General features: G+C 45.2%; 3 protein-coding genes across 3 annotated transcripts; 2 read left to right on the top strand and 1 right to left on the bottom strand.

Moving 5' to 3' along the window:
• Window positions 1-154: 154 nt before the first annotated feature.
• JR316_0007435 (Type I Iterative PKS) lies at window positions 155-6,754 on the bottom strand (the record flags this gene model as incomplete). The annotated part of the gene is made up of 7 exons (XM_047893176.1): window positions 155-624; window positions 673-4,687; window positions 4,757-4,941; window positions 4,992-5,203; window positions 5,261-5,355; window positions 5,428-6,057; window positions 6,116-6,754. 7 exons carry the CDS (start codon window positions 6,752-6,754, stop codon window positions 155-157), a joined length of 6,246 nt encoding a protein of 2,081 aa, XP_047748458.1.
• Window positions 6,755-8,993: 2,239 nt separating this feature from the next.
• Window positions 8,994-11,848, top strand: JR316_0007434 (Zinc finger protein klf1; the record flags this gene model as incomplete). Its single annotated transcript, XM_047893175.1, has 10 exons — window positions 8,994-9,084; window positions 9,141-9,233; window positions 9,293-9,321; window positions 9,379-9,443; window positions 9,502-9,535; window positions 9,592-10,405; window positions 10,473-10,666; window positions 10,751-10,885; window positions 10,960-11,078; window positions 11,137-11,848. 10 exons carry the CDS (start codon window positions 8,994-8,996, stop codon window positions 11,846-11,848), a joined length of 2,286 nt encoding a protein of 761 aa, XP_047748457.1.
• Window positions 11,849-14,227: 2,379 nt separating this feature from the next.
• Window positions 14,228-14,935, top strand: JR316_0007433 (Putative glutathione-dependent formaldehyde-activating enzyme; the record flags this gene model as incomplete). The annotated part of the gene is made up of 5 exons (XM_047893174.1): window positions 14,228-14,308; window positions 14,365-14,468; window positions 14,519-14,629; window positions 14,679-14,745; window positions 14,807-14,935. The coding sequence occupies 5 exons, from the start codon at window positions 14,228-14,230 to the stop codon at window positions 14,933-14,935; spliced, it is 492 nt and encodes a 163-aa protein (XP_047748456.1).
• Window positions 14,936-15,176: the final 241 nt, after the last annotated feature.

The raw sequence follows: 15,176 nt of genomic DNA, 5'->3' as shown, positions 1-15,176 counted from the left end.
AGTATATTTGATCTTGACCATTGCTTTACTCATAACTTATGACTTTGACGTACTTTTACTCATGTTTAATGACCGAAAACGATTTTTTCACAAGGTTTTCGCATGCTCTGGAAATGCACTCCGATACTGCCTTTACCTGTGCCAGAAGAGTTTATCAGCGGCTCTGGGAAGAAAGGAAAGATGATATGCTGACGTTTTGCGGATCAAACGCTTGAAAGTGATGTCCAGGGATACTGAAAGTCTCAATGGGTCCTTCGGACAATATTTCCCATCCAAAGGTTGCGGATGATTTACTGCTACGGTCGGACAGCCATGCTGGAATGTCGAAATCGTCAAACGTGGGGTATGGTTGTTCTGACATCAGGAAAACCAACGGATACTTATGCGTGAAATCCCATGGCGAGTATTTTCTCAGTAATTCTGAATTTGTCATCAGCTGCGATTTGCAAAAATCTTGCGCATTGGGTTCCAAGTGTTTCACTATTTTGTCGATGAGGCCTGATGAGAGCTGCGCGCTGACGAGAGGTGAAGGGGAGTCTATGAGGACTAGACCGAGAACATCTAAAGATTTTTCTCGAATCTGTCTCGCCATCTCGAAAGCAACCACTCCACCAAATGACCATCCTGCAGATAGGTCATCTAACATCAAATAGCTGTAACTCCGTCACATACCTCCTAGGATTACAGGACCGTGTATTTTATGAAGCACAGTTCGTGAATATGACTCAGCCATCTCCTCTAAAGAGCTCCAAATATGAGATGACAGCCCGGATGGGTTGGAAATCGTCCATACTGGACGACCTAAATTCGAAAGTCGAGTATAAGGCCCTGTCAAGCCAGTTCCATCGTGCACTAAGACTAAGGGTACATGCTCCGGGTTCCCTGTTTGCAACAATGAAAAATATGTCTGTGATGTCAAGCTATCGTTATTACGGCGTTCAATGGTGAGCGGAAATCGACATACTAATGTTGAAGGTACTGATTGCTGAAGTTCTGGAATCTGGGTTTTGATATCCAAAATCGTGTCACAGGAGTTGAACAAATTTGCAGGAACATTTACTTTCCATTCCTGACGGAGAGAATTGGCAATTTCAATGGAAGTAAGAGAGTCGAGTCCTAAGCTGGAAAGTTTGGTGTAATCCTTTATATTGTCTTCATGGATTTCTAATGCACGAGCTATGATCTTTTTCACCGAGGGACCCGTAATATCTGAGCTCACAATAGATCGTGGTGTTGAAGGACCACTTGACGAGACGTTTGAAGACCTCTCCCCAAGGCCGTCCAAGTTAACCTTGGTCGTAAGCGCTGATATCACTGATTCAACAACGTCAGCAACTGTCTTGCATAATGAAAGCTCCTGAGGTCTAAATCCATATCCTGGAAACATTGTCGAAAGACTATAGGATAGCTCTATTCTCATTAAAGAGTCGACACCAAGGCTTTTGAGGTCGGCGCTAACAGATATATCTCCTGGCAGGACGTCACATGCTTTAGACACCATGTTTATAACGACCTCCACGATGCCAGAAGAAAAGGAAGGGCACCCATGATGGTCTAAAGGTAGAGCAGAAACACGCTGCTTGCTTCCGAGATTGCGTTTTAAACTGCTGATACGTACGCGTTGGAATTTGATGGCTTTGCAATGGGCGATCAGGAAAGTAGAGTGAGGAGCTGATATTATACAGGTCTCTCCTATCATCACGTCCAGTTCTTCAGTTTCGAAGGGCGTGATTCTGCAGTAGACCGTATAAGGTACTCCTTCTCGAATAGCATTAGAGAGAACTTCCAGAGAACCAATACCAACACAGACATAGGCATCGTTTTGTCCAGATCGAAGATTGCATAGAAAGCCAGCCGCGTGAATCAAAGTATCCAGAAAGACGATATGAGAGGTAACTGCATTGTATTCAGCGGACGGTAAGGCCATCGATCCAGCTGCCTCCATGCCACCATCTAACATTGTAAGGGACTGAATGGTATGAAAATTTGGTGAATATTCCACCACACGTGGGAATATAACTCGATATATTGTTCGAGCTGAAAAAGTTTCCAAACCTCGGTGGCGGGCAAGTCTTACGATCGTGTGTACACGCTCGACAATCGAAGGAAAAATCTGAGCAAACTGGCGAGTTATTTCCATAATTGGTTGAGTGTAATATTTTCCAGACGCGTGAGTAACAGGCGGTTCTACCAGTGCTGCCCGTGACCCCAGAGACAAGGACTTGTTTGAGAGGTCTATAGTAATCGCTATCGAAGCCTCGTCGGAATATGTGTCGTTCGAAATGAGAGGATTTGGGAAGCTGAGCTGACACATAACAGTTTCAGTGTCTTCCACATGCTGAAGTGCGTAGCCGGCAGTTAGGTTGATTGCTCCAGATATCATCTTAAGATAGACTGATGCCGGACAAAGAGGAACTCCCCCCACAAGATGACTTTTGATGAAGTGTTTGAATTGACTAATTGGAGTTCGAAAAATAGCCTCTTTATTGTTGCCACCGCCTGGGAACTGAACACACTCTTTGATCAATGAGGAATGTGCGCCTCGCGCCGTTTTTCCATCCTGGTCTATTCCGCCGACGTATGGAACCCAGAAACTAGTCTTATTGAATGGGTAAGAAGGTAGGCCAATGCATTTAGCAGGTCCTATCTCGCCGAAAACGCTTCGCCAACGTACGGTTTCCCCCCCAAGACAGTAAAAGGAGGTAAGGCTTTTAGATAAGGATGTCCAAGAATCTTCGCATGCGCGCAGCGAAGCTAAAAGTGGAGAATCGGATAAGACTGGAAAGGATCTCAGCATGGGCAAGATAATGGGATGCGGGCTGATTTCTAGCCAAATGCGCTTCCCTGAGTAGTTGGATAAGTAAGACCCAATCGCCTCCGTAAATTTGACAGGTTCGACGCATTGACGAGCAAAATAGTCCTGAGAAAGGAATGTCCGGTCTCCTGGAATGATTACACGCCCTAGAACAGTGGAAAGGAAAGGAATGCGTGGCGGAAAAATCATAGCCTTCCCTGCAAGTTCGACAAGATCACCTGTCAGATGCGACATCAAAGGAGAATGATGACCATAGGGAACATCTAGTCGAGTAAACCTTCCAGAACCTTCTTTTTGTAAATATGATATAAGGCCCTCAAGTTCGTGGAGAGGACCAGAGACTACGCAGTCTCCAGGTGAGTTATAGCACGCAATCGATGTGTTTGCGAAGCTTTGGCTTGAGTCTAGAATGTGCTGTAGCTTGGTAGGTTCAAGTGAAATGGCAACCATTCCAGTCGCCATCGGCGGGCATCGTTCTAGCACCAGACGCGCCCTCGTAGCAACGATTATAATAGCATCTTCAAGTCGCAAAACGCCAGCCGTTACGAGAGCGGCATACTCTCCCAGACTACGTTTAGCCACCTTAGTCTCAAGTCTATTGATATTATGTCGGAATACGGACCTATGGCCCACGGCCGCGACGGGCATGATGCCCCACGTAATCCAAAGTTTCGAAAGGGCATATTGCAATGCAAATGTTGCTGTTGGGATCACTTCCTCTCTTTGTACCGCCGGCACCAAATGCTGATCGTCACCACTTCCAACTATTACGGGAACGATTGGGGCAAATCCGTTTGATATTAGAACTGAATTGCACTCATCGATATGGCGTCTAAAAACTGCTGATGTTTTATATAAGGAACGCGCCATCTCGTTAGATTTGTGACCTTGACCGGAAAACACGAAGACGACCTCAGGACCGACTTCGTTACAAGGCACATGCACGATCAATTCCTTTTCCAACTTCTGTACAAGTTGTTCAATACTGCCCGCAGAGGTGGCCAGGCGATACGAGAAAAGTTGCCTTCGCGCCGTTGACGTATATGCGATGTCCAAAATCGAAATATCGTGGGTACTTGGGCGCTGTAACCACGATAGATATTTTGAGCGCAATGCCTCCAATGCATCCTCGTCCTTTGCCGATATTCCAAAGACGTATGAGGATACCCTTGCGTCAGGTCTTGTTGACTCTTGGGGGACATATTCCTGGAGTAAAAGAGCCGTGTTTGATCCAGCTGCCCCGAAATTATTGACAATTGCCATCCGCGGCGTTTTGCGTTTGGGCGGCATCCAAGGAACGTTTCGGGTAGGGAGAATACATTTATCGGAAAATAGACGTGTGATTTGGGGGTTCAAAGCTGATAAGGGAATTTGTCGCGGTATCATCTCATGTCTGAGCATCAGCAAAATCTTCGCTAAACTGGCACATCCCGACGCTGCCTCCAGATGGCCAATGTTGGATTTGATTGAGGTGATATAAAGGGGATTGTCGGGCGCGCGATTATCGGCTAGCAAAAGACGCCGAATACTTTCCATCTCAGCCGTATCTCCTGCCTGAGTGCCAGTCCCATGAACTTCAACGACGTTGACGGAATTAAAGTCGACATCCGATTTCATGAGAAGTCTTTTGAGGAGTTCCTCTTGTGTTGGAGAATGCGGATGGGTAATGGATGAACCTTTGCCACTTTGGTTGACTTCGACACCCCTAATCACTCCCAAGATTTGATCGTTTTCGCGGACCGCATCAGTAAGGCGTTTGAGGACAAATATCCCGCATCCCTCTCCACGAGAGTACCCGTCTGCAGATGCATCAAAAGGCTTACATTGCCCGGACGAATTGAGAAAATGACCTCGGTCCAGACCGATGAACATCTATAACCAAAATAAATATCAGGTTCAAGGTTAACGCATGATCAGTATTAGGTTACTCGGAGAACATACGTCAGGGCTGGAGATGACATTGACACCACCAGCTAGAGCAACATGACAGTCCCTATTCATGAGAGCACGACACGCCTGGTGGATCGCAACAAAGGAAGAAGAACATGCTGTGTCGAAAACAATGGAGGGGCCGCTCAATCCAAGACAATATGATACGCGTCCACTGATGAAAGCGTTCAAGGTTCCTTATAACTGGTTAGATGAATTGAAGAAGTACAACATTGATCGAACTTACCAGTAGCGTAGTAAACATCGATGTTATTTCTTAAATTTAAGGCATAATCATGCGTAGCAGCGCCAACGTAACAACCGATCGTAGCTGGATTAAAAGTTGGACTACCATATGGAACATAGCCAGCATTTTCCAGTGCTTCATATGCAGCGTGTAGCAAAATTCTTTGTTGTGGATCCATACTTTTTGCCTCTCGTGGACTGATATTGAAAAACCTTGCGCCAGCAAAAAAAAATTACAATGAATCGTGCAATAAATCTCAAGTCACAAACCTATTATCGAAGTGATCGACATCATGGATGAAGTTACCCGTTCTCGCCCGCATTGTACGGCCTCCTTCTTCAAATAAGAATCTATTTGGAGGAATCTTATGCGCGTATGCGTAATTAGACAGATCTATCAGGATACATAATAGAATAAAGATAAGATGATCACTAACCTTTTCCACAGTGTTGTGGCCATCCTTTATAATTTCCCAAAGTTCTCTTGTTGACGGGGCACCCGGCATATTAACAGCCATACCAATTATAGCTACTAGGTCTTGCTTATGTTCGCATGTCGGCATAGCTTCTTCTTTCGGATATACCGTATGGAAGTCCTGGATGCCATTACGGCAAGCTGTGAGTTGAAAGCCTCGGACAAGACTTGGCCCCAGTTCTATATCGATTAGAACGACACGATTATCCGGCGGCAAAGCTGACACAGTTTGATGAAGAACTGCGTCCCAAAGAACAGGCTTCATTAAAATCAAATCAGTTACCGTTTCGACCAAAGATCCAGGCGTGGTGTTGGACAAACGTTCCCCAGAAAATGAAGAGCGTATAGGCGCCAGCAAATCCAAGAAGGTAGGAAATTTAATCTGCTTCGACATAACGTCATGGAGAACGGCATCACGAACGCCTCGGAGAAGTGAAGGGCAATGATAAAGGGTGTTGATTGCGGTAACATGAGAAGCGACGCCATTGGGTAACGTTTGGACAAACAGATTGAGATCTCGAGGGTGCCCTGAAACAGTATAACGACCATCGTCCAGTACAGCTGTTAAGAAAATGCGATCCATATCACTATCCTTTGAACAGTTTCTGCTCAACGTCAAGTAATTTTGTTGTTGCCTGTGAATGAAATACCTTATTAAAATGTTCGATAGACCTTAGTAGACACTCCCGGCTAGTTCCCATTAATACGATTGCCCAAGGATGCGGAGCAACGTCGCTTATTTCGACAAGGCTTGAGCGGTAAAGCTGGGATCGAACTCCTATCCAAAATGCAAAACGATAGGCGTCGACAGCGTGGGTTATGAATTGAAGAATGTTCGAGGACGACGCAACCACGCAAGCAGCAATAATACCAGATGAAAACCCAAGAATTCCAACGCCATAATGAGAGTTAGACCCTAGAATATCCAAAAATGGGATCGGTCTCGAAGCCGCGGCATGACGTTCAGAAAATGAAAGGTATAAGAGGGTCTGACTGAGCAATAAATGGGGACCGCAGAATGCTGGGTTGTTGAATAACAGATTATTACGAGGGCGTAAAAGCGATTCCCTTTCCGTAAATTCGGATGCGCATATACCCACAGTAGCAAGTTCTTGAACCTCCAGCGCTGCAAGGTCGGACAGAAAGGCAGCATGGCAGGCAGAAAGCAGTGTTATTCCGAAGGACGAGAGCGAGGTCAGGTCGGTCTTGTAACCAAACAAATCCTGATACAACGTTCCTTGACCCCCGAAAGCGGGCAAGAAGATGGGATTAGAGCATTTGGATGCCATACCTGCCTAGAAATTCCAGAGCGCCTTTATATAAGAGAGTAGCACCATAATCAAATGAAATCGACGAGAAGGCAAAGACAGGGCTTCTGGAAGCTTGGGCAAGAAACTGAAAGTCGAACAAGCATATATAGAGAACAAGGTGTACGCGTGGCACTAGCACGTGGATGAGACACTCAACGTTCGTGTATGATCCGTCCTGCGCATATCCAAGAAGATTTCTGAGGAGGATGCATACCTTATCGTACGTTTGCCTTAGGGGTTGACACTAACAAAGGTTGTCAGTCGAATTAATGGTGCTGCTATATCATTTAAGATATTTTGCTACCAAAAAAGAGTTGAACCAAAAAGGTCCACGATAGTAAGTTACCCACCTCAATATTTTCTATAAAATTTGACGGAGCTACAAGTAATCAGGAGTATCTTCAAAAGTTCTGAATGCAAGGCCGGATATCGTGATGATCAATCAGGAGACGTGAATTTTCTAAAGATGAGATGAGAATATGAAAACATTGTAGCGATAGAAAAACAGACTTATGCTTTCATCCACACCCACTATAAAACCAGTGAAGCAAGCGCTGCGTCTTGGCCTCCTGCGAGGAAGATGTCAAAGATGGTCGAAGTCAAATTCAGAGATGCAATGCGACCCTGAAACGTCCCTGAGCTTGGGTTGATGACGCATATTTGCTGAAGATTGGCAACGGCTTTGGACGTGTTTGCTTTTAAATCAGGTGATCACCCCGCCCACAACGGGTTTCTTCAACTCCATCAGTGATCACAGTCACTGCCAGTGCTTGACCGTTGCGATCCCCCAAGCGGTGGGACTATCCGATGTTAAGTTCATAACCCCGAAAACATGCTATTTCGATTAGATTCTAACTGCGTTGGTCCTCCTCGGAAACGCCATTATTGTAAACCCTATCATCATATCAATTCATCGACTTGAATGATCTTTCTACGTCGTGTTCAATTTACCAACCGCTTCACAATGTGGTGATCTCGATATTTGCCCTGCATAGACCCGAGTCTATATTCCTGAAGATATCAAGCTTGAGATAAGTGCTTTACTATATAATCATCATTGAGAATGAATCCGCTTCTGATAAGACGTTAGTTCGACCGAATACCAATAGCTTTTAATACTCAAGTAACACTCAAGTGCATGACATTGCTATTGGTGTCTCTGTATCAAAATTAATCTATAAACCTAAGGTGCACCTTTTCGGCTAGTAAACCATCGCGGGTATGAATATATACAACCGCACATTTACGATCTTGTCCAATCACCAGCCGATTCATCCTCAAGTTCAAGCAGACAGGCTGTCGATGACTGATCTGTGTTTATTGTGCTGAGAAAAATTAGGTAGATTCAATGCCATGAAACTGTTTTCTCCAAACCCTCGCTTTGTTCTAGCAGGCGCCTACACATCCGGTGTCTTACCAATCGGGAGTGCGCTTGTCGAGTCTCTGTTTTGACATTTATAATGGTCATTTTTGATTTGTCACCTTATCCGTCAGGTTTCCTGGAACCGGATTTGCCAACAGCTTACTAGATTTCAACTGAAGCACAAGCGATTATGCAGCGTGCATTGTGCCCGTTGCAGTGCATCTGAGTTCGTCACTTTTATCCGCTTGGCTGGCTCGAGTGTTTTTTGCACCTGTTCCCATTCACTGGTAAGTTATGTGTCTTCGGCTTCTAAAGCTTTAACTTGGAGAGATGACTGTCGTATTGGGATATGCGGAATTCGGAGGCTGCGTCATTCCTCCTGGGCGATTCAGACCGACGGTATCTACCGTGCTATACCGCGTCACGGCGCGAAGTTGCAAATATACCAAGGGGCATTGATCAGAATGATATTGACATGCAAACATAGACACAGTCTCTCCCTTGCAGTATCGACCCCAAGTCTACCCGACGGCAGATATGATCGCACGATTCATCCGGGCAGTGCCAAATATGTCCGTTTCTGTGCCTCTTTATATTTTTAACTCGGTCAAGAACAGGCTGGTTTAGAAATTTTGTGGGAATCTCGTTGGACCGGGGATATGGTTTGTTGGAGAGAGATCTGTGTAAAGATGTTATTATGTCCATGGAATGCCTCGCTTAAGGGACAGAGATTATGATGGTTGCGCCGTAAATGGTGCTTGCGAAGCTCAGGGCTAACAGAAAATACTAATATGTGACCTAGAGGGCTTATATAACAAGGAACGTTTTGCCCCTACTCAACAACCTCCAACCATCATGCCACACTTGCCCTTGACCGAAACTACGATTAAAAACAGTATCGACTTGAAAGCGAATGGCGAAGTCAGTAGAATGCGAAGTCATAAAGGTCCGTAAATGTTATTATCAGCATGGTCTATTCTTCAAAGTGGCACTCGTCATTAGGTAACATGCCTTCACTACCGCAAACCAAATATTGCGCGTTGTGCCCTGCCAAATTCACGCGAACAACGCATCTTAATAGACACCTTCGTTCACGTATGCTTTTCACTATCAAAAGTTCTTCTATCTTGCACCTCATGAGCAATGTCTAATAGACACCAACGAACGTGCACATCGGTGCAATGTAAGAATTCTCTCAGGAGACCCACCCCCACTTCTCCGTTTTGACGTCAATTAACAGATATGCAATGCCGAGTTTACTCGTAGCGATTTATTAACGCGACATAAGCGAACCTGTGGGGACTCGTATGTGTTCAGTGTATCTTCATCGAGAGCTTTGGCTAACCATGCTATCGTGAAGCAGAAATGTGAATCGATCCAGAAGAAAGTCGTGTCAGGTATGCCCGCTTGCGCATTTTGATTCATCAGAAGGATAACTCACGAGGACCAAAAGGCATGCGCAGAGTCCAAAGTTAAATGCAATCTCCAGCAACCTTGTTCCAAATGCTCGTCGCGAGGCAGGGAATGCGTATTCATCAACGATCCCGAGGCATCCCGCAATAGAAAAATCGCCAAAAAGGCGGGCAAACCCGCCCCATCCGTGGTATCCAGTGAAGGCGACTTCTCGGAATCAACGACAAGCTTGGACTCTCTGGGACCATCCAGTCCATCCTCGACGTTTTCCTTTGGCTCACATGGCCAACAAGATAACCTTTCGTATCTTGTTTCTCCGCCTCCTACAGGCCAATTACTACCGGGATCTTCATTTGGTCTCCAGACTTCTGATTGTTCTTCTTCTGCTTGTTCTTCATCTGCCTGCTCTTCTCGGTCATCTCCGCAACTGGACTACTTCGATGGTCGCAAGCTTTCCAACTCATTCAATATGAGTTTCGAGGCGCTGGAACTCGAAGCAGACTACAACAACGACTACTTCCCAAACACGGTCGACCCGTTCGTGGAGGACGGCTATTCCCCGTGTGTCCCTCGAGTCCAAACCGAAACAGATCTGTCAGGTTGGTTCGAAACAAACCGGACTAGTGCCGTATACGGCAATAGCGACCCGTCCCTGTACTCGCAGTCGCATTGTCTACCGACAAATATGGACTTTGTCAATAACTCCGCGAACCTGAATCCTGCCTCATCTGGAAAATCGCCCTTTTTGAGACATACTTTCTCCACAATTCCACAAGCAAGTCAAACCACGCCCTCTCCCTTTGCTCATTCCTCGGCGCAAACGGATCCGACCACCGAGGAGTTGAACCAGTACCGTATGTTATTTGTTCATGATTATTTCATTACAGTGGACGTTTCCTAATTGTTATCTATCCATGGTAGTCTTCCTCTTTTTCTCAGAGTTCAATCACCAGATTCCGCTCTGCCACCACCCATCATGGAGAATGGAGACAGTCCCTCCTCTTCTGTTGAGCGCAATGCAAGCTTGCGGCGCCTTGTTTGCCAAAACTCCTACATCAATTGAATACATTGGCAAAGTTCTAACTACGTCGCGGGATACGCTAATCATGGAATATGTAAGTATTTGATCTTTCATCAAATTATTTCGTCATTGACACCGCGGTTCTACTTTTTTCCTCTCTTCATTGTTTCGCTGCCAGTCGAAGCCAACTTGCACTCTCAAAGATCATATGAATCTAATCTTAACTGTGGTTCTTCTGCAGTCGATTGGGTTAATTCAGTGCCGGCCGGACCAACGGGCGCTGTCCAAAGTTTACCACGAGATTCTCGTTATGGTAAGTGTTGCCTCCATACACAGAACATAACATTGCTCACTATGCACCCACACGATGCTTCTTAATATTCACAGATGATTCGAAAGTCCGGCTTGATCAAACTCACCCAATCCTGGCCTCCTCCTGAGTTCTCCAATCCGCAGTATCTGGAAAATTCTTGGAGAGACTGGGCCAGGTACGAGACGTTCAAACGGTATGTCACTCTTGATCTTTCTCCTCCCACCTCTCCTGAATGTCGAATCTATTATTAGAGCACTCCTCTTGGCTTATGTCCAGGACTGCGTACACGGAGTGTACTACTCGGGCCAACCTGCACTTACAAACTCTGAGCTGGATATCAATCTTCCGGCGGATGATGATCTCTGGAGGGCGCAGACCGCACAAGATTGGTACCAACTTCAAACCATGCCTTCTAATTACGGAATAGGGAGCGCCCGCATTCTCGGCATGAGCTTGCAGATGTCGCTCGCTGCCCTCAAGGAACAGGCCCCAGCAGCCTTCCCTTACACTGTCAACCCATTCTCTGCATTTATTCTTATACACAGCATTTTGAGGGACGTGTTTCTGCCGCCTCAGACCCCTAGGCCCATACCAACGAATGGCGCCAGTGATCCGGATGCAGTCGATACGCTTACTATCCAGTGTGCGCTCCACAATTGGCATCAAATATGGTCTAGCAACCATGAAGCTCTACGTCTAGAGCAACACAATCCTGACAATGCCTTCGTGCACAATGCATCACCTTTCTACTGGTTGGCGAGGTTAGCACAAGGCGCGAAACACAACGGATCCTTTGTCGTCAGGGCGTTAAGCACCAAGACCGACGTGGAAGATCGTTATCGGATGGTCAAGGCTTGGATACACCAAATACACTCCAGCATTCGACATGGATCACAAACATCTCCACATCTGACTTCCCCTCACGCGCACTCTCGGCACGGTTCTTTTTCTCATGCTTCATAGTTGTACCACTCCGTAGATCTATATTCCTTTTTCTCTATTTCTGAAACGCAGGTGTTATTGACACCCACGGTTGTATTTTGGTTGATTAGACTTGAAGTCGCTATCGTGTAACATTAGTTCTGTATTGCTACAAATTTGATTCTGTATACGCCTGACCAAATGTCCGCCGCTGTCGTCAACGATGAATATCATCTCCCTAGGTCTCCAATGAATTGTAAATGCAAAGTTTTTGTGCGACTGAAAGCTGTCTGGAGGTAATTGAAACAAAGGTTTGACTGATAACCGATGTTGGATTAGACTTTGTTCTATTTTGGCGCCCATTCCACAGGCCGATTGGGAAGGAGAATCGATCTATGTCGGATGATCGTACTCTTAGCCTTTTGCCACTGTCACCACAAACATGGAATCCACGCTGCAAGCTCCTTGGCGACGTCTTTCAGCATTTTAGTAGAGTCCCCTCGCCAAAAACATCAACCTTTTATGCGGCGTTGAAGCGGAGAGCATTGACATCGACAAAAGAGTCACGCTTCACGTCTTTTGGCGAAGGATGAGAGAAAAATGCTGTTGAATTATCCACAGCAGCAAATTGTTCTCACCTTGACAAGTTCCTGTCATGAATCATATATCGCGAGTATGCACAGCGATAGTCGCACGAAGTCAGTAGGTGTTGTGCCTGCGTCGAGTCTTTTGACATGGCTGGGACTTCAACCTATACTGCCGCCAATCAATACAGTACCTGAAAAAACTCCCGAGAAAGCTACATTATGTATATCTGCCAACAATGAACGGCTTCGGGCATACCTTTTACAGCTAATTGAGCAGAACAAACGTGAATGTGACAGGAAGACGAAGCAACAACGACAAGCAAGTTCCCATTACCAAATTTCAATCGACTTCAAGAGAAAACCAAGTTCAACATGAAAACCTAAGCAAAAGAAGCGCGACATCGGGCACATAAATCGATTTCCGACTGATGTCAGTGGCGTTAGAAGACAACATGAAAAAGACACATCTACAACTTCCGAAGGTATAGAGACTGAGGCGAGACATATACTTAGTAAAGAATTGCCTAAAACTAACATGTTGCGAGGCGTACGGAGAGTAACACGCACATGCCCACAAAATCCATACAAGCAGATTATGTGAAGAACGATCTGTTTAAGCGTGCGGAGAGAAGAAAAGCAATACAAATAAAACAGAAAATATATCTGCAGGCCTGTGCAATGACAACCGATGAGATTAGCAACAACTGTCAAGGACGGATCATCAACAACGCGATGGCTTCAGGCCAGCGAATTCGCAGCCACCCAAATTGAATTGAATCGCCAAATCATTTGATGTACACAGGTAGAGATGTTTGTTGGAACGGACTGGATACTAGCAATGATTGTTCAAGGATATCGGAGCAAAAAGAACGAATGAGCAATATATTGGAACATAATGACAGATACAACGTGATGCAACAAGAAAACATAGAAATCGACGTGGTACAGATGGCACCTACAGGGAAAGAGATCTGGTCAGACATCCGGTCATTCAAAAAAACCAGATACAAGAGGATGTGAAGAAAGGGCTCAGCAAAGAAAGTATCCGCAGTCCCGCCCGAAGACGAATCGGACTCATTAAAATCAGTATAATTTTGAAAATCATCGAAAGGATGGGGACGTAGAAAAAAATTGAATTGACAAAACTCACCTAAGCTAAATCTACAAAAACACCTCGATGAGAATATCCCAGCTTTAAATCGACATGCCCCGACATAATATGCACCGAGACATTTCCTAGCTCTGGTTGTTGCTCTCGAAGAAGAATGACTCCGAAGAGTCAAAGGCACTGTGTCGATGGTGGGAGACATCAAAGCGACCAGCGTGGCAAATCTTCTGGGGATCCTAAAATTTCGGAGTGAGGCTTATATATCCATGTCAAGCGGAGTTTGATTTTAGATCTCCGCACGTTCCCGAATATTCCCGTGATCAGCAAATGGTCCAGACTTTGGGGCCAACTTGCACCATGCGTTTCTCTTCTTGGAAGTCTATTTTTAGTGCACTCTCTCGAAGTCGGTTTGAATGTTCAATTCAATCCAGTTTGTCTTTTCTACTGTCAAAAAGAAATGCATGGTATTAATTCCACCTTGAATAGATCTTTGAATCTTTAGGGAAATAAATATCGATTTGTGTTTTACATGTTGATTATGGAATTGTTTGAAATTGGTGTTACCTCCTCTCCCCATACTCTGACGTCACAAGTGATACTCAGTTACAGAAGTTTGTAAATGGGGGAGAATCTGTGGAATGTAAGACTTTTGTTTATATGAGGCTTTTCTTACTGCGACAACCATTATCATATCATAGTTACTCTACTCTCAAACGTCTACCGACGATGCCCGTACAATTAAAAGGAAGCTGCCATTGCGGCGCAGTAAGGTTTAGCCTCGAATCCAGCACCCCCGTTCCTTACCAGGTATCGCATCACTATTTTCTAGCTTTGGACAAGTTTTCACATACTCTATGGAACAGCTTTGCCTCTGCTCGATTTGCCGCAAAGTGGGTGGTGTCGGAGGCTCTATCAATTTGGGTGGACACAGCAAGAGCCTGCAAGTGGAAGGGAAGGAAAACATAAGGTTCGGGTACCTGAATTTCGAGATAAATTCCATTTTGAACGCTGTGGCAGCGTTTATAAAGCAGTCATGAATCGAGATACACCCAAAGAAAAGATCGCATCGTCCGAAAGGAACTTTTGCAAAAAATGCTCTTCTATGCTCTGGCTCTACGACGAATCTTGGTGAGCTTCTATGACCAAGATGTGAACGAAGTTCAACATGGATTTTTAGGCCTGATTTAATTCACCCTTTTGCGTCTGCCATTGACTCGCCTGAGCTTGAATCTCCAGAGACGTTGGTGAGTGAATACCAATCAATGTGGTGGGTCCCATGCCAAATTGACGAATAATATCACCTAGACCTGCATCAAACTTGATTCTAAGCCCAAATATGTTCGCCTGCCCGAAGGTGACAAAGAAGTATACGATGCATATGGCCCCGACTCCATCGAGGGATGGCACAAGAAGCACCATGTTTTCAAAGGATAATTCACTCCCATTTTCATCGTAACAAATCAAGGAGTCATGTAAGATTACAGGACATAGAATGAAATACTTCTCAATTAAAGCTTTATGCCCTCAACTTCTCTAATAATCCATTCGGACTAAATGAAAATTGGATTGGTTGGGTATTGAAAAACAAAACATGTGCGTGGAAAGCAATTCGACAGAGGAAAGAGCAACAGAAAAGTACATACATGCGAACGAAAAATTGGCATGACCAGCACGT

The sequence above is a fragment of the Psilocybe cubensis genome, chromosome 6, assembly GCF_017499595.1.
Source record: "Psilocybe cubensis strain MGC-MH-2018 chromosome 6, whole genome shotgun sequence".
NCBI classification, from domain to species: domain Eukaryota; kingdom Fungi; phylum Basidiomycota; class Agaricomycetes; order Agaricales; family Agrocybaceae; genus Psilocybe; species Psilocybe cubensis.
The sequence above is the reverse complement of the archived record's forward strand: the minus strand, read 5'-3'. Positions and strand labels throughout refer to the sequence as shown.